A 25,609-nucleotide genomic window follows, 5' to 3' on the forward strand; every position below is an offset into this window, starting at 1 on the left:
GATAATCCAAGATTATTCTGTGAATGAATCTCTGTTGGTAGTTTCACTTCCCCATAGTCTATGGGCCATAGACAGACACATTTGACCAGGTCATTTGACCGTATTACGGATCCAATTTTTGCAATCAAAATGAGCTAAACTCTTAAGGACTGTGAATATGAACTTCGAAAAGAATAAATTAATTTAACTGGGACAATAGTTGAATGAGATTTCACAGAGAATCACAATAGAATAAGATTTCACAAGGAAACAACATGAGAATGAGGCCGAAAGTCGGTAAAATGCTATTTCGAAATGAGAATTCACAGAAAACGAACTGAAAAATAAAAGTAAATATTTAAAAATCATCTCAATATCTCCCTCCATGACTATTCCGATGATTCGCCGCATTCCGATCAGATCCACCACGACGACGATCATATTGTTGTTGATCTGGACGCTGATGACGTGGAGTATTCTGATGATATTGATTCTGATGGCGGTCAGTGTAGGCTGGAGCTGAACGATGTGATTGTTGCTGCATCATGTTCACAAAATGGGTATGTATCGGCAAGCTATTAGCTCGGTACAGTTCGTACAACTGCGCTCCACCAAAATGTCCTTAAAAATGTCTCTTTTTTTCTGAGTTTCTCAATTTCGCACACATTTTTCTTCGATTTCTTTAGAGCGCGGTTGTAAGAAACGTGCCGTGCTAATAACAGTGTATACTTCCAAAATCTCGTATTTTACGTCTACAGAATCGAAAAGACTGTCACATTTGACTAATAAAAACTTTTGATATCAATCTTTTGATATCAATCCTCTTCCTCTCCGTGAGTTATCTGTTGCTTGAGCATTCCAACAATTTGTGTGATATCGTTCCAATTGTTCATCAAAATCACTATTTCAAATGGACATGGCATAGACACTCGTTGATTGATCCGAAAACAGTTCCATGTTACCGTACTCCTACAGTATTTTCATTCATCTTCGGTCGCCGACTACAAAATACGAAAACTCCGTAGCTACCGGTAACTAGGTCCGTTTTACTTGAAATAGTAGTCTAACCACTTGAAAAAGTAGTCGAAAACAGACAGAAGCCACTCTACCGTAAATCAATCAGGCTCACTTGTCTGAAACACACATAAACCTGTCACACGGTCACCTGGCAACCTATAGTATAAAAGAGACAGAAGAAGCAGTGGACTTCTCACTCGAGTCACGAATTCTTTCTTTCTTGTTGTTTTTCTCATACTGTGAGGATATGATGCTCCGAAAGTAAGTGTGGTTTTATAAGAGAGCCTAGCTTTATGGTTCAGAATTGAGCTGGTTTAAGGGAATAGTATAAAAACAGGTTTGTGTCAAGAGTCAAGAGTCAGGAGACAAAAATAAATAGAAACCTATATTGGCTGTAAGATTAGGGATTCCGTCTGAGTACGTGTTCACGACGAGGTATCGGGAAATAGCTTTGATGCCAGCGGTCGCGTAGCGTGCGCCCGTGATTAATCTATTTGATCATCTGCTCATGGTAATCATCAAGAGAACTCTTCAGCCGTTGAGGTATGCTGGGTTTTTAGCTAGCGAGCGCGCTCTACTGGCAAGAATGACCATTATGATCAGTGTTGAGCGAAATGCGGTTTGGAAATAGCGGACAGCGGAAGAGGAAAGACGGAATTCCGCTCCCTGATTATGGTGCGGTAGGGGATAAGCACCGTGACAATTTTTGAATTTTTGAGCAATCGCAATTGGGAGCTCAATCAGACGGCTCAAGAGAGTCAATGTACTCTTGCGAATGGCAACCTTCTGAAAAGTGGTCAAGTAGCAGATCTTTACTCGGCTTGGTTACGCGAAACCATAAAGCCCAGAATTATTATGCCAAGACGATAGCAACGGTAACTAGGAGCCTCGGAGAGAAATCTTCAAAAGACAAACCGAAATGCATTTTCCCCCACCCATTAATTCGTCAGGTTCCCTATTCCGTTCACTCATAAACCTGTCACTGACTACTTAGTAACTTGCTTAGTAACCCATCCAGGGGCATCCGCTTTTCCAACTTTTCTTTTCATTTCTTTTTCAAATACGACGGCTAGGATAGTTCTACAATGATTATCTGGGATAATCGGTTTGTTTTGTACTTACGGATATTAACAGTCTCTGTCTAGCAGAATTGTGCAGAATTCCCAATTCCCAATTCCAGAGCAGGGAACACGGGAATATCTCCATATTGAGATTTCAAACTTTTTTCTACGGGACAAATTGTTCAGAATGTAGGTCTTAGTAGGAAAAGATTAAATCTACTCCAAAAAGTTTAATGGTCTAGTTTTCTTTCAATGGAAATATTCTTTAAATCGAAAAACAACGGAACGCAGCAATCCGGTCTGTTTCATTCAAGGCAATATTGAGTTCAGCAGTTTTTGTAGGTTCTGTCAAGCTATACTGTATGTGATTATCACTGCGTGTTTTCTAAGTTTTCATAAGGAGACCAGTAGTCCAAACTCTTCATGCCAGACAATAGCAACGGTAACTAAGAGTATCTCTCTTTTTTCAAAAGAGTGAAATCTTCAAAAGACAAAAGACTATGTATTCTCCCTCCACCCATAAATTCGTCAGTTATCTTATTCCGTCCACTCACAAACCTGTCATTGGCTACTTAGTTACCTGCTTAGTAACCCATCGAGGAGCATCCCATTTTCCACTTTTTCCTTTCAATTCTTTTTGAGAAGAAGCGGAGACCGGTTAGTTTCTCTTATAAACCTACTGTTATTACCGAATCTCGCCTTTTTTCTTAACATTCTTCATTTCCAGATTGCACAATTTTTCTCCTCCTTGACATCCTTTCTCGTTTCCCTCATTACCAAGTGCTCATCTTCTTGTTCTACGCGAAACTTTCTATTCTCAATTAGAGTGTCGCCTCGCAAGATACCCAGTCCCGCGAGTAGCGAGAGTTCATACGAGTCCCGCGGGAATTCGGTCCCGGTTCGTCCCGGTTCGTCTCGCACTCTGTCTCGGTTCGGTTCGGTTCGTCTCGGTTCGGTTTGTCTCGCATTCGGTTCATCTCGATTCGCAAAAAGTTCGGAAAGTTCATTTCCCGCAAATTACTCGCAAAGTTCACAAGACAAAGTGAACTATTCGTATTTCACGCGTTGATCATTTCTACCGTTGATTTTCTGAAAATAAAAATTTGGTAATTAAAATCGTGAACTTTTTCTAATTTCATTTCCATTTATTTTTCTGAAATTTTTATTTTATTATTTTGAAAGAGTTCACGGTTTTAATTATCAAATTTTTATTTTCAGAAAATCAACGGTAGAAATGATCAACGCGTGAAATACGAATAGTTCACTTTGTCTTGTGAACTTTGCGAGTAATTTGCGGGAAATGAACTTTCCGAACTTTTTGCGAATCGAGACGAACCGAATGCGAGACAAACCGAACCGAGACAAACCGAACCGAACCGAGACAGAGTGCGAGACGAACCGGGACGAACCGAGTCGAGCCGAAACCGGGAAATCGGGAATTTTGCGAGTTTCGTCTCGCGAGGCGACACTCTATTCTCAATACATATATTCTTCTTGTTGTTTTCTACTTTCTTATGATCTCCAATATCATTTTTTTCAGATCTCATAAAGTTCTCAGCGTCCTTTGAACTGAACTCCTTCTTGATACTAACTCCAATATAAAGAAGGCCATAGCTACCGGTTGCTACGTCTGTTCCACTCCAGTCGACCGTAAATCACTCAAGCTCACTTGTCTGGAGTAGTACTAAAAAGACAGAAGCAGAATAATTTTCAACCATGCGACCAGTTATTTTACTCTGTCTTGCTGTTCTTGTTCTATGGAGAGCTGGAGGTTCTAAAGGTAAGTGCCATCTCAAGATTCTGAAAGTAATAGGGGGAGTGCCAGGATGAACTCGTGTGTTAGAGAAATCTCGCGTAGAAGTTTGAGACCTCATAGCTCCCGTCAAAGTTGTCTAATTTAAACGAAAATTATAATAACTCGGTTTATTCCAGTCAAAATCTCAAAATCTGCTCTGAACAATAAATCAGGCTTCTCTACTCACTAGGATTATTTTCAAACTTGGGCTTTTTTGTAATTTTGTTCCCGCCTTTAGTAGGACCAGGAGCCCAGACTCTTCATACCTGAAAATAGCAACGGTAACCAGGAACCTCTATCCTTTTCAAAGGACCAACCGAAATGTATTACTCCCCACCCATTAATTCGTCAGTTTCCCTATTCCTTTCACTCATAAACCTGTCACTGGCTACTTAGTAACTTGCTTAGTAACCCATCGAGGAGCATCTTTTTCTGTTTTCGTATTTACTTGTCTTTTGAGTAGGATAATGGTGGTTTTGGTTAGTTCTACAATGACTCTCTAGCAAAATAGGTTTGTTTTGTACTTTCTCAAATTCTAATTGCATTTTGAAGTAAGTCGGACCCACGACTTTCATAGCATTTCTCGGTGTATCGTAACAAAGTGTGTAATTTTCAGATGATCATCTAGACAAAGGCAACGAGATCAGAAAAATTGGCAAAAGAGCTGCAAGCAACGACATAAATACAGGATCTGGAGCGCCAGGAGGAGGAGGAAACCCAGGATTCTCTGTAACTGATCAGACAACTAATGATGACACTGCAACCACGCCAAAGGAAGTGAGCTCAAGTGTTTCGGCAACAACTACTAGAGGTAAGTAATGACAAAAGTTGATAGTCTTAAGGAAGATCAAAATATATCACAACAGGCTTTCAATGAGTTTTTATTTCTAAATCTAAGTTTAAGATAGCATTTTATTTCTAGCAGCTCAGTTCTAACAATAAAACATTCTTCCTATCTCCCAGTGCATTTGTTTCTCAAACTTGAAATCTGTGATTATGTCATTAGAAACAGTTAAAAATTATCACATTTATTATTTAAAGAACAAAAATCCGTTATGTTTTGATTGGCTCCTGGCTGAAAAATAATAGTTTTTTTCCAAATATCTCCAGAACCAAAACTTGCCATGAAAATTCTGTAGCCACGCTCTTTTTTCCATCATCCTCTCCACTTAAGCCTCCCATTGCAGTAGATCTATCTACCTCATAGGTCCAACCATTTGGGTACTTTGTGACATACCACTCATTATTCTCACAGACTATTCCATAATAAGTAAAAAAGTCTATGACTGATGACGAAGTTTGTCCTGATGACGCAGACTCAATATACTGAAAAGAGTTGTAAAAGACGTTGTCTACTTTTCTTTTTCTACAGCAGTTTTTTTATTCGAAGACACTTCAATATGTTTCAATATATAGAGTTATTTTGAAAAGTAGGATCAAATTCTTACCAGTTGATCTGATTCTGCGTCTTCGGGTTTTTTGAACTCCGTATTATCAAAGTATGTAGCTACATAGGCTCCCGGGCCAGTGCGGCATGTAAGATTGCGAACACATCCTGGTCCTTCACTATATATAGTGTTATTTGGGTCTAAAACCAATTGAATTATTTCTACTGAAACAAATATATTTTCGACTCTGTTTCACGACGACCCAGTCGCGTACGGATCGTCCTAAAGATCGCAAGCGCAAGGAATACGACTCTGATGTTTATTACGGAAAAACACTTTTATCGCGTGCTATTTTGCACCCGCTTCCATCTATTTTTTGCTGGAATTTTACTTTGCTTGTTTTTATTTTTCTCGCGTTGTACGTCTCGGAGTTTAGACCACAAAATGAACCAGGAAGTTCTTTTAACCGGCAGAATTATCGTTGTCGTAATGCTAACGCCTGTGTCCTTTCTTTGAACCACGTGGCTCATTTCGTGACAAAGTTATTAAAATACCTGCGAGACGATCAGACAAATCTGAACATGGGCATGAATCTTGACAACTAGTTGCCAGGCTGGAAGAGATAACAAAACAAGTTAGAGCAAACCATAAGAGTAGTTGCATTTTAAAAGGATTACTGTTGTAATATAGTGAACTCTTTCGCTTTTATTTCGATATGTTAATTTCTAATGATGAATAATTGAATATCAACAGCAGTGATTTGCATTAGCTATTCAACGTTTATGTGGATATCAAAAGATTCAAACGTCAAAATTGATAACGATCTGAAAAACAGATCAACTCGTTAGCACATACGCCTGAAATTTTTAGCAACGTCAAATAATGAAGATAACGTAGTTTCCTTAAAAGTGTTATTCTGAAGCATTTTATTATTATCGTTGTTTTATTACATTGTCCTAGTGTGTGCTCTCTCTCTCTCTCATAAATAAAACAAGGAAATTACTTATGAGTTCTCTCGAGATAATTTCGACATACACACATTTGTACTATGTACAATACGATTTAAATCTAAAAATTCATTCAATAATCGCATATTACAGGTGACAGTGCTGCTTTAATGAGAACAACAGTTAAGGAAAAAATCAGAAAGCTTACACACAAGGATTATGATTCAGGTATATCATTTTTTGAAAGCAGAAATAAATTACTTTTTATGCCCATCTGAGATTTTTTCTTAAATCCTCGATTAATAGTGTTTTCGAATACGCATTCCTATATTTACAGAAATTATCATGAAACTATTCTTAGATTCGAAAACCACTACTTCTTCATTGAAACCGATGGGAGACTCAAATAAAAACAGTTCCGAGGAGGAGCAATCTGAACCATCTTCCCAAAGAACAACTTCTGAAGGAACGACTAAATCTACAACACAAAGCCAATCTTCATCTACAACAAAACCCGCTGAAACTTCCTCTCCAGTGACATCAACTATGACTACTTCTCCGAGCACTCTGGAAGGTGAGTAATAACAGAAGATGTACAATGAAAATGTTGAGAAGGAACTTGTCAAAAATCCGTCTAGAGAGTTTTCCAGATTCCACGACGGCTCGTGCATCTAGTACCTCTTTCTCGACTACAAAACCGGAAACTTCAACCCAAGGCACCTCAGAGACTACTACCATGAAAACTACTGCGAGCACTCTTCAAGGCTAGAGTTAATTTGTGACAAACGCTGAAATGACTCAATTTCCAGATTCCACGACCACCCGGGCTTCATCTACTACCTCTTCATCGAAAAAACTCGAATCGAATTCCAATGAAAATAGTTCCGAGGATGAGCGATCTTCAAAACCAACAAACTCTGAAAGAACGACTGTCTCCACAACAAAAAGTCAGTCTTCCTCCACAACAAAACTTGCTGAAACTTCCTCTCCAGTCACATCAACAATGAGTACTTCTCCGAGCACTGAAACTTCAAAAGAAACTACTACATTGAAAACTTCAACGAGCACTCTTGAAGGTATGAGTTGATTGAAAAAAAAGGTAGTCTGACCGATGCTGAAATGTCTAAATTTCCAGATTCTACGACCACCCGTGTATCTACTACCTCTTCATCGAAACAACTCGAATCAAGCTCCAATGAAAAGACGGAATCAACTGTATCGTCTTCAAGGACTGAAACGACTTCCAAACCGGTGACAACCTCTTCCACCAACAGCCCATCTTCATCAACGACTAGCCCATTCCCAACTACTTCTCGTGTCATCCCAACCACTAAAAAGACGCCATTGACCATCTCTCAGTTGGTAGAAAGTCTGGAAGAGGGAGTGGAGTACACGATAGACGGAGTGCAGGTTGTGACATGTCCCTCATACAAAACAACTACGACGACACGGAAGACAACGAGTAGTACACCAGCTATTAGTGGAAAATCAACTGGAACTTCTCCCACGACAGTCAATACAATAGAAACAACTACTCCGAAACAAGGATCATCTGGTACGTTGACTGAAATTATCTTATCGTATGTTTAAATTTCTGTTTTCAGCAGCGACTACATCATCTGCAGACATGACGTCTTCAACATCTACTCGTCCAGGAAGTTCAGTCTCAAATTCATCTCCCATTACATCAGATGTAACTGACTTTTCGACGTCCTCCTCTCGTTCTCCCTCGTCATCCGTCACGTCATCTTCTACAACCAAGAAACCAATTGATGGAGACGAAAACGGAGAATCAAAGACAACTCCCTCGACTACTAACACCTCCAAACAGGATATTACTTTATCCTCTAGCAGTCCTACATCACAGACCTCCACGACGGCTCCGGTTTCTTCGAAATCGTCAACGACAGCTAGCTTGAGCCACATTACAGAAACGAGCTCGTCGAGTGGAAGTACATCCGGCTCTACTAGTGACGCTACTGGTTCTCCATCTTCTTCTCCGAAGTCTACCACCACAAGCATCTCGATCGACAAAGAGACTACCAGGATAACCTCAACGACAACTGACTCAACTGATTCTTCAAGTGGCTCCTCAACATCAACTGATGTAACTGATAAATTTTCTGTCTCTTCGGACTCCACTACTCCAGAAGTCCAAACTTCAGCATATCCGACTAGAGACAACACTACTACCTCTGATGCATCGACAGTTGTGACTGAAATCCAATCGACGACATCTGCAACTTCTCCACCAACCGAGTCTCGCTCCAGCACTGATTCTTCTACGGAAACGAGAACTACAAGCTTCGGAACGTCTACAATGCAATTCGCCGTGAGCACCAGTCAAGGAACTTTGGATTTCTCCACCGATCTTTCATCAGAGGCTTCACCTTCAACGACCAGTTCGGTGGACGTAGAGTCTTCAAGAGGATCGTCGACAACATTTGACTTGAGTACTACTAGTGGAATTGACATCACTGAGTCGTCCAGTGGAAGAGCCCAGAGCACCACACTCGGAGGATCATCTTCTTCCTCTTCGGATAGTACCTCGACAACAGAAAAAACGCCGGATTCACCACTCCAGGAGACATCAACCAAGGCCCCTGGAACTTCTCAGGATCAGACCAAATTCACTGAAAGAATCTCGAGCAAAACTTGGACTACTTCAACGACAAAGACAACCGATGCAACATCCACGAGTGAATTGGAAACAGGTGAGCTGACATAACATTTTACTTGATGCGCTGGTTATTTCTCTTTTCAGAAACTCAAAAAGCAACAACCACGTCATCTGGAAGTGTGTCCCCTTTGTCTCAAACATCCAGAGCCTCCACAACGGTAATCGGATCTTCTACCGTTTCGAAAAGTGAGATCTTTTAGCCAAAATAATAGTTGAAAAGACGTTTTTTTAAAGGTTCACCATCGTATGTGGCTGACCCGACGACATCCATGAAAACCAATCAGCCGAGCAGCTCTGTTGAAGAATCCACTTTAACGGCGCCCTCTGGAACGTCTGATTCTTCTTCTGGAACCCACATCACGAAAACTTCCTTGACTACTACTTCTGACTCAGGGAAGGCAACCAGCATCACATCTACTCCCACTTCTGAGAAACCAGCTCCATCGTCATCAACTTCCACCAGCTCCACTGTCTCCTCTGCTGCCACGTCTTCTGTGAAGACCACGTCAACTCCGAAGAGCCCAGAGACTACTGCTACTAGTCATTCAACAAAGACTACGAGCTCTACAGGAAGCTCTGCTCCCTCATCGAGAGCTACAGCTACCCAAGAGACCACCTCCAATGATGTGTCTTCTACCACAACGGAGAATCGGAAGACATCGTCGCCTTCTACAGCAGCCACCTCCACCACTTCGAAACAAAGTTCCTCGAGCACGACCAAGTCATCGACCACTCGCTCTTCTCCGTTGTCAACGGGATCCTCCTCAATTTCTCCGAAGTCTACTACCTCTTCAACATCGATGAAGCCAGCAACTACTCCGAAATCTTCTTTGCCGTCGAACACGACTCGGAAGTCTTCTTCTCCATCGCCTCCATCTACTCCGACATCTTCACAGTCATCGACTTCAACTCGAACTTCTTCATCGGTGAAGCCATCTCCAACGTCTTCAACACATTCCACGAGTCCTCGATCGACCGCCTCCACCACGGAAGACCCACGATGCCGTCAACAATGTCCAGTAGGATACCTCATTGGAGCAAAGTATTGCTACCTGCTCTACCGTGGCTCGTCTCGAATAAACTCCTACCAGGCCGCTTTGTCTGAATGCAAGACCGTCGACCGTCGGACACTGGCTTCATTCGACAAGATCGAGAACAATGCGGACATTCAAATGATCCAACAGAGTGCTGCACTCAAGAATATTGACTGGATATATGTCAACGGAATTGGAGGACGTGCAGAGAGGTTTATGAAGGCAGCATCGGTGTATAGTATCTACAACCAGACAGTTGTCGGCACTCCGATCATCAAAACTGTTGGAATTTCGAAGACTGCGGAGAACATCTCGGCACTCTGTGTAATTCCACGTGAGTTTCATTCCGCATAAAAATTGAATAAAAATTATGACTTTCAGAGTACTGCAACCAGAATGAGTGCAACATCGGAAGACTCTTCATGACATATGGCTACTTCGAGAACTTCCGCCACAGTACTGACCTCATCCTGCCACAACAAACTGCCACTGTCACTTGCATCTATGGAAATCAAAAGTTCGCGACAGTGACGTGCAACAATCTCGGAGCCATCTACCCCAGTCCGAGTCTAATCGATTGTGAGGAACAAAAGTACATGAGACTGGAAGACACCACCAATCAGACAGTTGCCGATTGTGGAATGTGCTATTTGAGAGGAACAGAAGATTGTAAAGTTGTGGATGAGAAGAAGAAGACATTCAGATGCATCTGCAGCAAGGACTACTACGTGAGTAGTGTGAAACTGATAGAATTACAATGAAATATATTCCAGATGAGAACCTGCTGGAAAATGTTCAATCCGTGCAATTCAACTGTCTGTGGACCAAATGCGAAATGTGGATTCAACGGAACGAACATGTTCTGCACATGCGGTTGGGGATGGACCGGAGAACGCTGTGACCGATTGTTGAAGGAAAAGTATAAGGGAAACATGGGTTACTCAACGACAGTCGGAGCAACCATCACTCTCGGAGGACTCCTGTTCCGAATTCTCAAGGTGTGCATCATTGGAATCACGCTCTCGGAACAAGACGATGTGAGTTTCAGAAAACTATTTTTGGAATCAATCACCAATTTTTCAATTTTCAGGACCCGCAAGACACCCACCAACGCTTCCGATCCTACTTAATGTCTGCTGCTGGAATCATAATGACCCTCTTCAGTAACCCCACGGTCTTTGGTATCGACCAACCAACATGTCGATTCTACTTCATCGCCCTTCATTTCTGCTATATAATGGGTTAGTTTATTTTTTGAAGATTTAAAGATTCAAATAATGAATGAATTTCAGCAATGTGCCAGTGGATCTGGGAGGGATTCAATGTGAACCAGGTGATCCGGTTCGTCCATGCGAATGAATGGGAACGGGATTGGTACGGAAACCGACCACTGGGAGTCCGACTGGCGCCTCGGATGATCGGAACAACTGTTGCGGTGTCCTCCTTCCTGCTCATCACATTCCAGACAGGATGGTATCGATTGGCTGCCGAATGGACATGTGTTGGGGTCGTCTGTCAGGAGACAGTCAACATTTGGTTCCCCATCTTCTTCGGAGTCTGCATTCTTGGAATCACCGGATTAGGCATCTACGAGTGCAGTTTCCTCATCGAATGGTGAGTTTCAATAGGCCTCTTTCAACAATTCATCAATATTTCATCAATTTTCCAGCCGTCGCCCACTTCTCGGATACATGATTAAATTCAAGATAGAAAGAGAATTGGGCCATGTCATTGGCCGTCGTATCAAGAAGTGCAGGGACAACGATTTCATGGCTCTGATGGGGCTCGTGCTCCTAATCCTTCAGTGGATTTCCGTCATCTTCTCCTCCGATCGTCGAGATGATCCAATGTGGGGAATGTGAGTTGTCAGATAAGAGTTTATAGATTAGAAACCTTCTTTTTTCAGCATCACCGTCGTCGTGGCTGGGATCTACTCCGCGTTTTGCGCCTTCCAGGAAATAATGACTTGTCCAGAGGTTAGAGTTTTATTACTGGAAAACTATGGAAATTCAATATATTCCAGGACAAGGCCAAGTTAGTGGAACTACTTCAACGATTCGCTCCAGACTTCTTCGCTCCAACGTACAACGAAACGACGATGTGGTCGATCTTCGAAGTGCGTCAGATGTTCAAATTGCCGAAGGAGGAAAGAGAAGCAGCGATGGTAGGATACCTGACAATGAATGAACAGTTGTACCTGCATCATCGATGGAATCTCCGTCTCAATCATTTCTTGGGAGAAGAACTTGTCTCTGTGGAGCCAGATGACAAGATCAATGAGGCATTGATAAAAGTCTATCTGGAAGAAATGAGAAGAATAGAGGACAACAATGGAACCGATGAGGAAAAAAGGAGTGTTCAGTGAGTTCGATCTACTTTAGATTCTTATAAAATCAATGTTTTCAGACAAGCGTTCACTGAGTACTACGATTCGATCCCGTACAAAGTGACACCGGATGCTGGAAAACTGGAAGGAAGACTGGAATTGGTGACACTGGCGACAGAGGATCCCAAATTCGGAATTCGACTCGCCAAGTTCTTCATCGTTCCCGAATTTCACACGTTTCAACCAGAAGTACCCGCACCAGGACAACCGTATGAAAGATGGAGAGAGACGTTTCACGAGAGGAGATTTTATCAGAATTTAGAGAAGGTTAGTTGGATTAGAGCGCGTTTTCTATCTTGAAATTACCGAGTTTCAGGACATCTACCTGATTACTCGTCAAGCAGCACACGAACAGGCAACATTCATCAATTCGGCGATTCTCTTCTCGGTCTATGGAAACAATGTCGCGAGATGAAAGGAATCAATTGATAATTTAGAATTTATAGTGATTTTTGATACTGGTTTTAATAAAGGGTGTAGATGGGAAGTGTTCCTTTAATTATATGTGGAGAGCAGGCATACACGACAAATACTATTCTAATCGGGAACCGGAATCGAAATGTACGAAGCAACTACAAACTACAAAGTCTTGTTAATCCGACCATTCTCCAATTATCAACCACATCCCGTATAGTCGGTGTATCGATCCCAGGAAATTTGCATGGATAATTGGCTTCCTAAAGAGTTTTTGGATCACAAATATGATTTTTAAAAATATAAAATATTTTGCCGGGTTGGCTGGTTGAGAGGAAAGAAAACACGGATTTTTTTTTTCAAAAATGGAGCATACAGAAGTTGAACAAAAAATGTATAAGATTTATTTGAAAGTATTATGACATCGGTTTAAATACACAGTTGATAATTTGAAAAATATGACAACACACGGACAAATCCCTAGACAAATAGTAATATTTTTAATACAAATGTATATTTTGAGCATGTGTTAGCTAACACCTTGCTCTGATATACTTGGGGTTCCCGTACAACTAATAATATCCCATTTCTGTCGATCCTCATCAAATTTCTCCACTTCAGTGATCTGACTCCAACTATCCGCACATCCACGTATCGCATAAATTGTTTGACTTGTTGCATGAAGAGTGAAATACTTTCTATCCTTATTCAGTGACGGTTCATCTCTCCACGAGTTAGTCATTGGATCGTAACTTCGAACAGATCTCAATGTGTTGCTAGAACTACTCCATCCACCAGCAATATATATTCTTCCACGGAATGTACACACTCCAAATCCTGCTCGACTTCCTTCCATTTCTCCGAACACCTCGAACTTTTGGGTCTGTTCATTCAGTTTTTCAATCTTCTCCTCGTATTCTTTTCCATTGAATCCTCCGAGAGCTGGAAGAAAATCAATATATTGATTAAAGGAGGACTGAAGTCATATTTTTTTATTTCAGATTCTGATACTTCAGAAAATTCTGAACAACTTTCATCATTGGAGCATATGCTAAAAATCGCTATAAATGCCCTAAATTCACGTTTTCTCGGCTCAAAAGGAGCCTAGATGGAAGAGTTTTCCCACGCGAATTTTTGCCCCCGTGTAGTCCTCTCGGACAAAATTATTTATTTTTATTTCTCGATTTCTCGTTTTCTTGCTTTTTTCCACAAGTTTTCGTGTTTTTTTTCAATTTCTATCGTAAAAAAAGAAGAAAAAACACGAAAATTTGTTAAAAAAAGCAAGAAAACGAGAAATCGACAAATAAAATAAATAATTTTGTCCGAGAGGACTACACGGGGGCAAAAATTCGCGTGGGAAAACTCTTCCATCTAGGCTCCTTTTGAGCCGAGAAAACGTGAATTTAGGGCATTTAGAGCGATTTTTAGCACATGCTCCAATGATGAAAGTTGTTCAGAATTTTCTGAAGTATCAGAATCTGAAATAAAAAAATATGACTTCAGTCCTCCTTTAAATTAAGAAAATCTCACCATATAGTTCTCCATTGCAAGACACCACTGCTCCATCTGCTCTCGGTCTTTTCAGTGGTGGTCCATCTTTCCAGTCTTCATGATCCGGATCGAATACTTCGACTGTATCCATATAAGTGTTATCGTATCCTCCGGCGACATACATTTTACCATTGTGAAATCCGGCAGATGTACGGGTTCGACCACGCTTCAAGCGATTACACTGGAATAAATTATTCTTGTAGGTCAGTTTTAGATAATCTGTGCGATGAAGCTTGCCACGCCCATTTTCTGACGGTGAGTGGGCGTGGCAGCCATGTCTACTCAAATCAAAACTCACATCTCGTCTCAAATTCTTATCCTTATCATACATCTCCACATTCGGAAGAAACGATCCATTGAAAATTCCTCCAACAATAAAAATTTGCGACTTGTTACTCGCCACCGCGTAGTTAGATTTCGGATTTGGCATTCGTCCAGACGGAGTCCAAAATTGATTTTTCGGATTGAAAACACCAATAAGAAGGGGCTCACGAGCACTTTGTTTGCGGTCTGTAATTAAAAGAGTGAATATAGAATGGGATTTCACAGTACCCTTAGGTTAAACTATTGCTAGTTTTATGGTTGCGAAACGTCGTAGTTACGAAATGTCATAGTTGGGAAATTAACAGATGCGAAACCTATGTTAAATGCAAAATACTGCAGTTGCGAATTGTCGCGAAACCAAATTAAATAGGCACACTGTCTTTCAAGTTAAACGTTCAAGGTATTCTATGCTTGATCTTGATATCACACTGCTACACTCTCAAAACCGTTGTCTTCTATTAAAAAAGAACTGTTCACAGTATTTGGACAGAACTCACCTGCAACAACAACTGGGTCCATACTCGCAAATACAGTATTCACTCTAGTCACTGCCTTCTTATTGCTCTTAACAACATCCAAACACTCTTCGAATTCCTCATTCAACATTTCAAATCTTCTAATCGCATCTCTGACTAACGCCAACGTGTCCTTCACCTTTTCAATACTAGCTTCAATGTTATTGAAGTGTTGCTTCCGTTCATCAACTGGCAAATCTTTGAACTTTTCGAAATATATTTTCAACGAGTCTATTGTTGTTTCGTATTTTAGTTTCAAGACTTCAAACACCTTGTTCCCGTTGTCCCTTATATCATCCACTTTTCTCTCGACAACAACTGGAATTCCATCTTCCAAGTTACTCATTAAAACTGCCAATTGCATTGTTTTATGTCCTTCATGGTGAGTTCCATCGAGTGCACAATCTCCGCAGATTGCTAATCGTTTGGCCCTACAGAGTCCTGCTTCCGTGTCGTTGTTCACTATATTCAAGACAAATTCTTTCTTTGTCTCATCGTGTTTTAGTACTCCTGCTTCAACAGCACAAGTAATGCAGAGACGGAGTTTTCGAGATCTTATAGTGCATTCACTACATGTTCCTTCTTCCTGAAATTGAACTCTCATTTTGATTGAAAAATTAGTGTATAACTCACTTTTGAATCTTCTGAAAGACGCTGTTGCATGTTTTTAAAATGTTGTATCATTTCCAAAACTTGATAATTGACAGTCGTAATTGCGAATGCGTCTTCTCGTTTGCAGTGCGGACATATCGAATAAATCATCTGATGTTTGCAGTTCTCACAAATCGAATGACCACATATTCCTATGCACGGTTTCCGTGTCTCGAAATCTGGAATTTTTACAGAATTTACTCACTTTCAGCAACACTTTTGTAAAAAACAAAAACTTTCAGTTATAAAAAGTACCGTATCCGACTCCGTCTATACCTGAAATCCCTACCATATTCATTGTAGCAAATGATACATTCCTTCACATTGATATTTGTTCTGTTCATTTTGTTACCTGCAAAATTATTGAAAGTTGAGAAGAAAAAGAGAAAGGAACACGTTTAACGAGTGAAATAGAGTGCAAATTTAGGAAAAAGGGAAAATTATGAAACATTATGACATGCATTTAGAGTTTCCTCATTCTTAGAATTCATTGCAAAATAATTTTTTGAACTTTTAAAGTTACGAAAGTGATTGAAATTTTTTTTGCACTATTAGAAGTTAAAAGTCAGCAAATATAATACAGTGCAGTGTGTGGTTTCGAGACCGCTTCGAGAAATTTCCCGAAAATTTTCTCGAGAAATTTCCTGATAAATTTTATCGATACTTTCCCGATACTTTCTCGAGAAGTTTATCGAGACGTTTCTCGAAAAAGTATCGATACTTTTTTGATCACAAAAGTATCGATACTTTCTCAATACTTTTCTCGAAAATTAATGGTATCGAGACCCGGAGTTTCGATAATTTCCCAATAAATCAAACAGTCTGCAGTGTGTTTTGAAACCGGACGTTTCTCAACCGGTTATTTCAAAACCGGTCATTTCGCAACTGGACATTTCGAAACCGGTCATTTCGAAACCGGCCATTTCGCAACTGGACATTTCGAAACCGGTCATTTCGCAACTGGACATTTTGAAACCGGCCGTTTCTCAACCGTTTCAAAACGTCCGGTTGCGAAATGGCCGGTTTCGAAACATTCGGTTGCGAAATGACCGGTTTCAAAACGTCCGGTTGCGAAATGACCGGTTTCGAAATGTCCAGTTGCAAAATGGCCGGTTTCGAAATGACCGGTTTCAAAACACACTGAAGAAAAATAACACTGTTGACAAAGTACAACTTCCCGGGAAAAGTATCGAGACGTCTCGAAAGTATCGAGAAAGTATCGAGAAATCATTCAAAATTTCTCGAGAAAGTACTTTCGAGAAATATCGAGAAAGTTTCGAGAAATTTTCGAGAAATTTTTCCCGGGAAATTTCTCGATAATTTCTCGAAATGGGCTAGTATCGAGAAAGTCATATCGATACTTACACACTGATACAGTACCGCTCAAAAGGTCATCAACTTTGACCGTTTTCAGTGAAAAATGACCAACTTTGACAGTGTATTTCGGTGTGATCTGATAGTCCGATAAACTCAAGTTTATATGGGTTGGAGAGAGCAAAAATTGTACATCATTTCTGTAGTTGACTATTTTTTTGTAGGGACACTATCTTGAAAGTTACAGGTAATCAAAGTGAAAAACTTCACAATTTCGCTAATATCTACTAAAAATAGTCGGTTTCAGGGAGAAATGGTTTTGACAACCTGTAACTTTCATGGAAGTGTCCCTATAAAAAATGGTCAACTTGAAAAATCTAGTGCTACTTTTGCTCTGTCCAACCCATATAAAATTAGTCAGATGACACCAAAATACACCGTCAAAATTGGTCATTTGAAACCGAAAAACAAGAGTTTAGGGGTAGCAAGCAATGCGACACATTGCTCATGTTAAATATGTTTCCCGCGGTGATCAAACAGAAAGTGAAAAGAAGAAAGGAAAGATAGACAGAAGGGAGGGAAGGTATTATATAAATGAGATATTCGTTTCTTTCACAAGTGAAGGGATATCTTATATAGACGAAGAAGGAATTTAGAATGGGAAATATTTTTTATAAAAAAAGGAAATCTTATCTGGTTTCATTAATTGTTTTTGTTCATGAAAATTTTAATTGCGTCCTATTAGCACGATAAGCGTGGCTCAGAGAAAAAGAGACATTTCTAAAGGACACTTCGGTGAGGCGCAGTTGTAAGAACTGTGCCGAGCTAATACGCATATTTTGAAACAAATTTATATTTTAAAAATCAAGATTAAGAAGAGGGGGCGAACTCCACATAGGCATGCCTACAACCGGCTTTATATTGATTAGAACGTAATTTTGGAAGAAGATAAATCAAATTATACGGAAAACACTCTGCGGTACAGATTCTAGAAAAGGAAAAAATAATTAAACAGGGAAAACGATATGTCCTTTAAAACTCAATGTTCCTTTATACTCGAACTTCCTTTTTTTAACATTCCTCATTTTTCTGAGAGTCATTTATTAATTGTTTGTTTTCCTCATTTCTTCCTAGCAATAAGAGCATACTGAATATGAGTCAATATCAGTGTGTGTCTTTGAAACTTCTGGTCAATACCTTCTTATTCCTCACAGTTTCATCAAGTTGAAGTGCACCCGAAGGCTGTATCTTTGATATTCTCAAAAATCTTGCTATTACCTATCATGAAAGATGATGTTCACCTTAATTATTTTGCAATAGGAACCTATATTTTGAAAATAAATGCGTGATACTTATCAGTAAACATTTTAACTTATACACTGTCAATCACAGGAACCGTTTCCGTTCTGAAATTGATAGGTTCAGAATTAGAAAGAGCATATTTACATTGAAATAATCAGCCAGCGAAATTCTAAAAAAAATAGCATTTCTACTGAGAAAAAACGCAACTGAATCTAGCTGTATGCTCTGAATCTTAAACTAATCTTTCCAGACACATTTCATCTCAAAGGATTGAAGACCCAGTTAGTAATGGTGCGTCCAAAGTTGCTACAACGGCAAATCTGCGGCGGCCAAAGTTGATTTGTAGATTTGTAGGTTTTGCAGGTTTCGCAGTTGAAAAATGAAGGATGAGCAATAACGCATAACTGCAAACCTACAAACCTACAAATCAACTTTGCCCGCCGCAGACTTGTAGTTTTTCTTTTTGAATCAACTTTGGACGCACCATAAGTTCTCACAGAAACTTACGAAAGGGACGGTGGCTCATGCTAAGAATAATTAGACACTTTTATGTAGACACTATGAGAATAACTAGACTATGTCGTTTGAGGAATTCTTTTGTCAATCAGCAAGAAAACCTGATTGAACTGTTCCTATCAGAAGTTTAGATAATACATATGAGGAATGACTTCAATTCTCTGATAGTTCAATTCAAAATCGCGAAATCAATGAAACGTGATATTCAACAAACTTGTCTAGACAGTCGCGTGTAACTTTGTCATTCCTCACAAAACTTGAGTTAAAACATCGAGAAGATCGAAATTTTCTGCAGTTGAAAATAAGGAATTTTTGAAATATTTTAAAGATTTCATAATCTTGATTATACCGTAACTCTATGTCTGATTGTGAGGAAAACCTGTGAAAACGGGAAATAAAAACAACTTGTAAAACAAATAACACAAAGTTATTGATAATCTTGTCAGTTTCTCTATAGAACTATTCATGAAGAAAACGTGTACTGTCGAAAAAATGAAGTTTCGACAAGGACTTTCAAAAAAAATTTAGCGGGCTGGAACACGCAAGCGCATAAAGTTGTGGGCGGAGCTTAAACTGCAAGCTTAATTAAGCGGCGCGGTTCTAATTCCAGTTGTTTTTTCCAAATTAAGAACCGCGCCGCTTGCAGCTTAAGCTCCGCCCACAACTTCACGCGCTTGCGTGTTCCAGCCCGCGAATTTTTTTTTGAAAATCCTTGTCGAAACTTTATTTTTTCGACAGTACCAATACAGTTGCTTGAAATCAAAATGTAATAAATTGAATGGTACAAGTTTTGCTTTGTGCACAAATTGTGAATAGTTCCATTAACAAGGGGAATCAAGAAGTGGTAACTTATTCTCATTTCAAACTCAGATGATCTATCTGAAAAGTCAGAAATTTTTTGAAATTCACAGATGAATTTCCATAAAATACATAATTTCAGTGAGTTCCTTCTGTTTGTCTCGTTTTCTTATTCGTTTTTCTTTCAAAATCAAAAATAAGTATTCAAAATGTACCAATTTAGCGGAAAAATCATCAGAAATTTGTTAGTTTCTCGCTTGAAATTGAACAAAGTTAGGGCGATTAGGAGTAATATTCCTTTTAATTAAGAAATATTTAATTTTAATTGAGGTTCTTCGTTCCGCTTGTCCCCGTTCGTTATGGCCTCCGTAGGTACGGAGTCCGTACCGAAAATCCACGTGGAAATCGCGATGAAAGCTGTGTGAAAGTGCGTGATGGTGTTTGCACATTGTAAATGCATACCGTACCCCACACACGTGGCACCACATTCCTCAGCTCAAATTTCATAATTTGAATCTCTTTTTTACCGGAATTACTCACAGAAAAACGATGGATTTCGCGTTTTCTCTTGAAAATGCGACTTTTCATTCTGAATTACTGATAAAAACAATCGATAATTACATTCCGGCGCCGGTGAGTTTTCATTTCCGAAACAATTAACGCAAAAATATTTTTTCAGCTTCTGAAAAACGCCGAGCAAGCAATACAATACCTCAACAGTCTGCAGCCTCTTGGCATTAATTTGAAACAAGTTCTTCAAAGTTTTCTCGATAAATCCGATAACAAATTGAGTGAGTCAGAGAAAACAGCAATTCAAACATCAAACTCATTGCAGAAATGTTCGGAACCGTCGACGATTTGCTGACGGACCTCAAAATCTACCAAAAGTTTCCATTGAACCACAAGATGTTCGGTATCGCCGGGCACACAATGGAAGCAACGCTCGATGTGAGGACTCTGAATTCCTTTATTTTTATTTTTATAGCATTTTCAGTATCAAAAAGAGCCAGTGAAATATAAAAGTCTTAGAGGAGAGTTGTTCTACAATAAACACGATTTTCTTCATCATCTGTATTCGCGAATCCATACTAAATATGCTGCGAATGTAAGCGACTGCGGGAATCATACTTGAATTCGTATAAAATAAACTGATTTTAAGTTTTTTTTTAAAGATGTCGGGATCCTCGCCGGAAGTTCTTGAATGTATGAAACGAAACGAGAAGAAACTCGACGGATGTTATGAGTTCTTTCGATGCGATCACGTCACACTGCCTGAAGTTCAACAAATGTTATTAAAACTATTCAATAATCTACATGATGTACTGTTTCTTAACAAAAAAATGGATTATGAATAGTTGTTTTCAGAAAGGTGTTCCTCTGGCAACCCAAACAGGCATGGATTCACATTTTCGAAATGTCTTCAGTCAAATAATGCAGAATGTTAATTCAGCAATTCCAGCCAATAGCGAAGAAAAGAAATCTGATGCTGAATTGCTTCAGAAAATTATTGATTCTTACCCTCACATGTTTCTTCCAAATGCTGAATTATTGGTTCGTTCGAAAATTTAATCGAATAACAGAAAAATTCATTTCAGAACCGTTCGAGTGCTTCAATTGTTGTCAGAATTTTCGAAGATGTCGGTCAGAAATTTGTGATGAAATCAGAATTATTCAAAGATGATCGAATTTCAAGTTCTAATGAATCTTTTCAAACTTTGAAAGATGAAAATGGAATAATATGGACTATTGATGCAAATGAAGTCTTCAAAACTCTTGGTGGCAAAATCGGATTTATTGAGGTTTTTGTTTCTTGAATCATTCATAAAGTAAAAAAGTATAATTAAAATCTCTGTTTCCAGTTTATCAGTGTCCCAATTCAAAGAGCGAAACATGCAGCTGTCCCCATTGCGACACCTTCTGGAGATCATTGTATTCTTGCTTCGGATGCTGTGTCTGAACTTCTTCGTCGATTGATTTCTGCGCTGAAAGTATTCCAGAACTTGAATACGAATGACTGGCAGGCGGTTACTCAATATATAGATTTATTGAATACCGTTTTTCCACTAAATGCGGTCAGTATAAAGCTCTTAGAAATCGACTTCAATCCTCAATTTCAGACTCATAAATTCTTCATCGATACATCGAAATTCGAAAAGTTCAAATGTAAAACTGATGATTTTTGGGCGAAAATTCAGACAGACAGTTCAAAAAAAGTGGTCAGAGACGTTGGAATCTACGGATTTGATGTGGAATTTCTGAAAGAAGAGCTGAAAATATTAGAGTTGTCTACTGCTTTCCCCGATATTATAGACAAAGCTGAAATCGCGTACCAGTATGTGTTCAAAATGAGAAGGGGACCAACATTGGAGACAAGTGATTTGATTGATGCAGTAGAAGTATGCCAGCTGATTTGTCTACTTGAGAAGTTCCCACAGGTTCTTTATAACATATGCAATTATTAATCAAATATTTCATAACTTTTTTAGCTAAAAGAATTCTTCCACAATCAAAACTATTGCAATCGGATTCCGAGTGTTCAATGCAATCAGTGTTCTTCTCCGCCGCCACGTTTTCCGACATTGATGCCTTGGAGTGACACCTCCGATCTGAAAGAAATTCATGAGCAACATGTGGTCCTCAGATTTCCTCGTGGTTTAATCAATGCTAGAGAGGTTTTGCACATCTAAATTCGCCATGACTCAACAAAAACTAATTTCAGATTGATTGGAACTTGGATTTGCCAAATTTCAAAACGATCACAACAAATTTAAAATGTTTATCTTTTGATCAATTTTCGAAACTGTCTCCAAAGTTTTTCCTTGTCGATTTGGACGATTTAAAACATATTAAAACCGATCAATTCGAAGAGTTTATGCTGAACGAGGAAAGCTTTTTAGTATGTTTTTACTTCCAAGAACCTGTTTCACATCCATTTTTATTTTCAGAAGTACCATCCGAACAAAAAAATGTATATCCGCACGGTTCCCATTGCATTGACTCTTTACGTATTCACTGATGATGTTCTGGAAATTTGTTCAACTCTGCTGAAACAACAGAATGTTTCTATCAAAGTGATTAATGGTTAGTGCGCAGTTTGCAAATCAATTGTTTTTAATATCGTTTTACAGATCGATTGAAAAAGTATCGAAGAACCTGGAAGAAAGAAGAAGAACACTTTTATAAGTTGATTGGTTTGGACGAGTTCAAATCGATTTTGAAAGAACTGAAAGTGAACGAACAACTGATTACTGTGAGCATCTAGAAAATATGTGTTCAGATTAGACATTAATAGTTTCAGATTGTTCCGGATATGGTGTACAACAGAACACAATTCCGAATGAGTGATGCGTCTGCCACTGATGTTGCTGAAGTATTCAGTCCAGACGGAAAAAGAGTGATTGATAGTTCTCAAGCCGTTTTTTATATCTTTCAAAGGACTGTTTGTGGTGTCAATTGGAAGTTGGAATGCTGTAAAACTCATCCGGAATGCAGAGATAATTATAAGAAGCGAGTGATCAATTTGATGAGAAAATACGCTGATATGAAAGAAGTAAAGATGAACAAAAAATGTTTCTCGTTCCAATTCTTATTTTTCAGGGAACACTTGTCCTCTTGGGTCACGTTATGGACAATGTGACAGCTCTACGGAATCACTGCACTTACAAACAACAAGCACAGTTGAGATTACCCGAATATCTTCTATATAATTATCATCCAACTCAACTAATTTATCTGTCTCTTTACTATTCTATCGCTGATGCTTACGGACTACGGAGGCACGAATTTCATTCGAATGGACCGAATCCTGTGACAAATATTTGGACTTATCGTGCAGTTTATATTGCTGGATGGGCGGAAGCGTTTTTCAGCGAACCAGAATTGGATGATCTTAGTATTATTATTCAGAGGACAGTAATAAATGTCATTCCGAACGATATTGTTATGAAAGAGCAGAAAACACTCGTAAGTTATTGGTTTATCTCTGAAAAGTAAATATTAAGTTACTTCATGAGCTTTTTTTCAGTCAGCGATTCTCAACCTCACTTTTAATCCACCGAACAGGACAATTAATCAAGTCAAACCTGTTGAAAAGGAGACGAAGAAGTGTGAAGTGTCGAAAGCTTCAAGTTCTAACAGTAAAGTTACAAAAACGACGGATTTGGGAGAGAAAAAGAAAGAAGTAGTGTCATCAGAAGATGTTCGAGATTTGAGAGTCCAAGAGGTTCCAAAATCACCAATCACTGAAGAAATTTCTGAAAAACCATTGATTAAATCCACTAATCAGAATGAAAAGGAAAGCAAGAAAGATCTTGAGTTGGCCGATCTGTATGATAAAAACGTAGATGATCTGAAGAAAAAGTTGGCCGAAGCTGAAAAGCGACTGGAAATGACCGAGAAAAAGAAGGCATTGGAGATGAAAAAGCAAATGGAGAAGTATGAGAAGATGACTTCAAAATGTGAATGTTTGGAATTGAGAATAAAAGAATTAGAGGAAGAAAACGCGGCTGAAATTCAAGAACAAGTGGAAAAGTATGAACAAAAAGTGAAGAAATACGAGGAATTGGAGAAGAAATCGAAGGAAACGGAGAGAGGAATGAAGGAAAATGAGAAGAAAATGAAGGAGTTGGAGATGAAGAAAGATAAAGAATTGGATGAATATAAAACGAAGATGATTAAATCGGATGAAGCGAAAGACAAGCGTATTCGGATTCTTTGCAAGTTGGTTTTATCTATTAGATTAGTCAATTCATCAGACACTCCTAAAACCTCGATCAATTCTTTTTTTTCAGAAATGCACTCGATTCTACGAAAGAAATCAAAAAGTTGAAGTCAACGGTCACAAAGATCGAGGCTGAAAATGTCAAAATGAAAAAAGAGAATAATCAGTTAGTCTGCTCTCCTGACTCAAACAATCAGACGATTCAATTTTCAGATTCGTCCAAAAACTTGCTCAAAAGCCGAATGGTTTGGAAGGGAAGGAAAAGCAGATTTCAGAGAAGAACCGAATTATTAAAGAGTTAAAAGAAGCGAATCGAAAAATGCTTTTGGAAAAAGAAGCGACGAGAAAAGTGTGAGTTTCAGCGGGAAACTTGAAATAAAATTAAAGTTTTTGTTCAGAATTCAAGACACGATTTCGATGAGTTCTACACAACTACAGATGCTTCAACGTCTTCTCACGAATTCGCCGTCTTCTGAAACGACTTCTGAAACGGCTCCGATTGAAAATCGAGAAACATCGGATTCATTTGAAACTCAGTTAAGAAATCTCCAAAGACATAGAGATTGGATGAGTGATAAGAAAGAGATTGAACCGGTGAAGGATATGGTTAAGAGGTAAGGTTTCTCAATGCAAACTCTCTCCACTGGCTATATTTCTATTTTCAGATTAGTATCTCTTTCGAACCGCCCCGACATCCATCTATTCGCCAACTACGAACTTCAGAAGTACGAGGGAAACATTCAGAACTACCTGCAAGCTGTGGAGGTTAATATTAAAAAGCTGCAAGTAATTACTCAAAATGTTTTATTTTCCATCCTCAGTTTACTTTCCAGGAGTCAGCTGATGTGTCCAAACTCCCTCCACTTCCAGAAATTCCACAACTTTCTGTTAAATTTGTGTCGGAACTCTGGTCGGAAGTTGATAGAGCCCGTGCTCATGAGGTCAAGGATTCGGAGTGTTACATCTGCTCAGATGAAATGAAGGAAAATGAGAAGACTCTGGAATGTAGACACTGCAAGAAAATCACTCACTGGGAGGTAGGCTGGCGTGTTGGTTTTCTCTTTTTTTCTAAACAATTGTTACAGTGCGCGTCGAAATGGCTGAAATCGAAACAAACGTGTGCTCACTGCCGTCAGAAACAACTTGACCCAAACGAGTACCCGGATCTTCCGAATAATTTCTCATCATAAGAATTTGCTGTATTATGAATTTCAAAG

The 25,609-nt window shown here is 39.2% G+C and overlaps 4 protein-coding genes across 4 annotated transcripts; 2 read left to right on the top strand and 2 right to left on the bottom strand.

Annotated features, from left to right (window-relative positions):
* Nucleotides 1-349: 349 nt before the first annotated feature.
* Nucleotides 350-1,232, bottom strand: GCK72_011000 (uncharacterized protein; the record flags this gene model as incomplete). The annotated part of the gene is made up of 2 exons (XM_053728147.1): nt 350-600; nt 1,130-1,232. 2 exons carry the CDS (start codon nt 1,230-1,232, stop codon nt 350-352), a joined length of 354 nt encoding a protein of 117 aa, XP_053587724.1.
* Nucleotides 1,233-3,773: 2,541 nt separating this feature from the next.
* On the top strand, nt 3,774-12,702 carry GCK72_011001 (uncharacterized protein; the record flags this gene model as incomplete). The annotated part of the gene is made up of 18 exons (XM_053728148.1): nt 3,774-3,837; nt 4,469-4,663; nt 6,341-6,415; nt 6,525-6,761; nt 6,997-7,263; nt 7,323-7,742; nt 7,792-8,901; nt 8,952-9,053; nt 9,102-10,235; nt 10,283-10,629; nt 10,675-10,938; nt 10,992-11,142; nt 11,194-11,515; nt 11,571-11,759; nt 11,808-11,877; nt 11,925-12,262; nt 12,308-12,554; nt 12,604-12,702. 18 exons carry the CDS (start codon nt 3,774-3,776, stop codon nt 12,700-12,702), a joined length of 5,631 nt encoding a protein of 1,876 aa, XP_053587725.1.
* A 528-nt stretch (nt 12,703-13,230) lies between these two features.
* Nucleotides 13,231-16,086, bottom strand: GCK72_011002 (uncharacterized protein; the record flags this gene model as incomplete). The annotated part of the gene is made up of 6 exons (XM_003111560.2): nt 13,231-13,643; nt 14,232-14,433; nt 14,551-14,762; nt 15,074-15,677; nt 15,725-15,921; nt 16,032-16,086. 6 exons carry the CDS (start codon nt 16,084-16,086, stop codon nt 13,231-13,233), a joined length of 1,683 nt encoding a protein of 560 aa, XP_003111608.2.
* A 4,135-nt stretch (nt 16,087-20,221) lies between these two features.
* On the top strand, nt 20,222-25,582 carry GCK72_011003 (uncharacterized protein; the record flags this gene model as incomplete). The annotated part of the gene is made up of 22 exons (XM_053728149.1): nt 20,222-20,305; nt 20,352-20,463; nt 20,508-20,620; nt 20,667-20,777; nt 20,845-20,991; nt 21,038-21,223; nt 21,268-21,471; nt 21,532-21,744; nt 21,790-22,107; nt 22,159-22,344; nt 22,392-22,568; nt 22,618-22,753; nt 22,801-22,922; nt 22,971-23,222; nt 23,270-23,635; nt 23,697-24,391; nt 24,463-24,558; nt 24,606-24,743; nt 24,791-25,006; nt 25,058-25,178; nt 25,226-25,429; nt 25,478-25,582. The coding sequence occupies 22 exons, from the start codon at nt 20,222-20,224 to the stop codon at nt 25,580-25,582; spliced, it is 4,302 nt and encodes a 1,433-aa protein (XP_053587726.1).
* Nucleotides 25,583-25,609: the final 27 nt, after the last annotated feature.

The sequence above is a fragment of the Caenorhabditis remanei genome, chromosome III (genome assembly GCF_010183535.1).
Source record: "Caenorhabditis remanei strain PX506 chromosome III, whole genome shotgun sequence".
Lineage (NCBI taxonomy): Eukaryota > Metazoa > Nematoda > Chromadorea > Rhabditida > Rhabditidae > Caenorhabditis > Caenorhabditis remanei.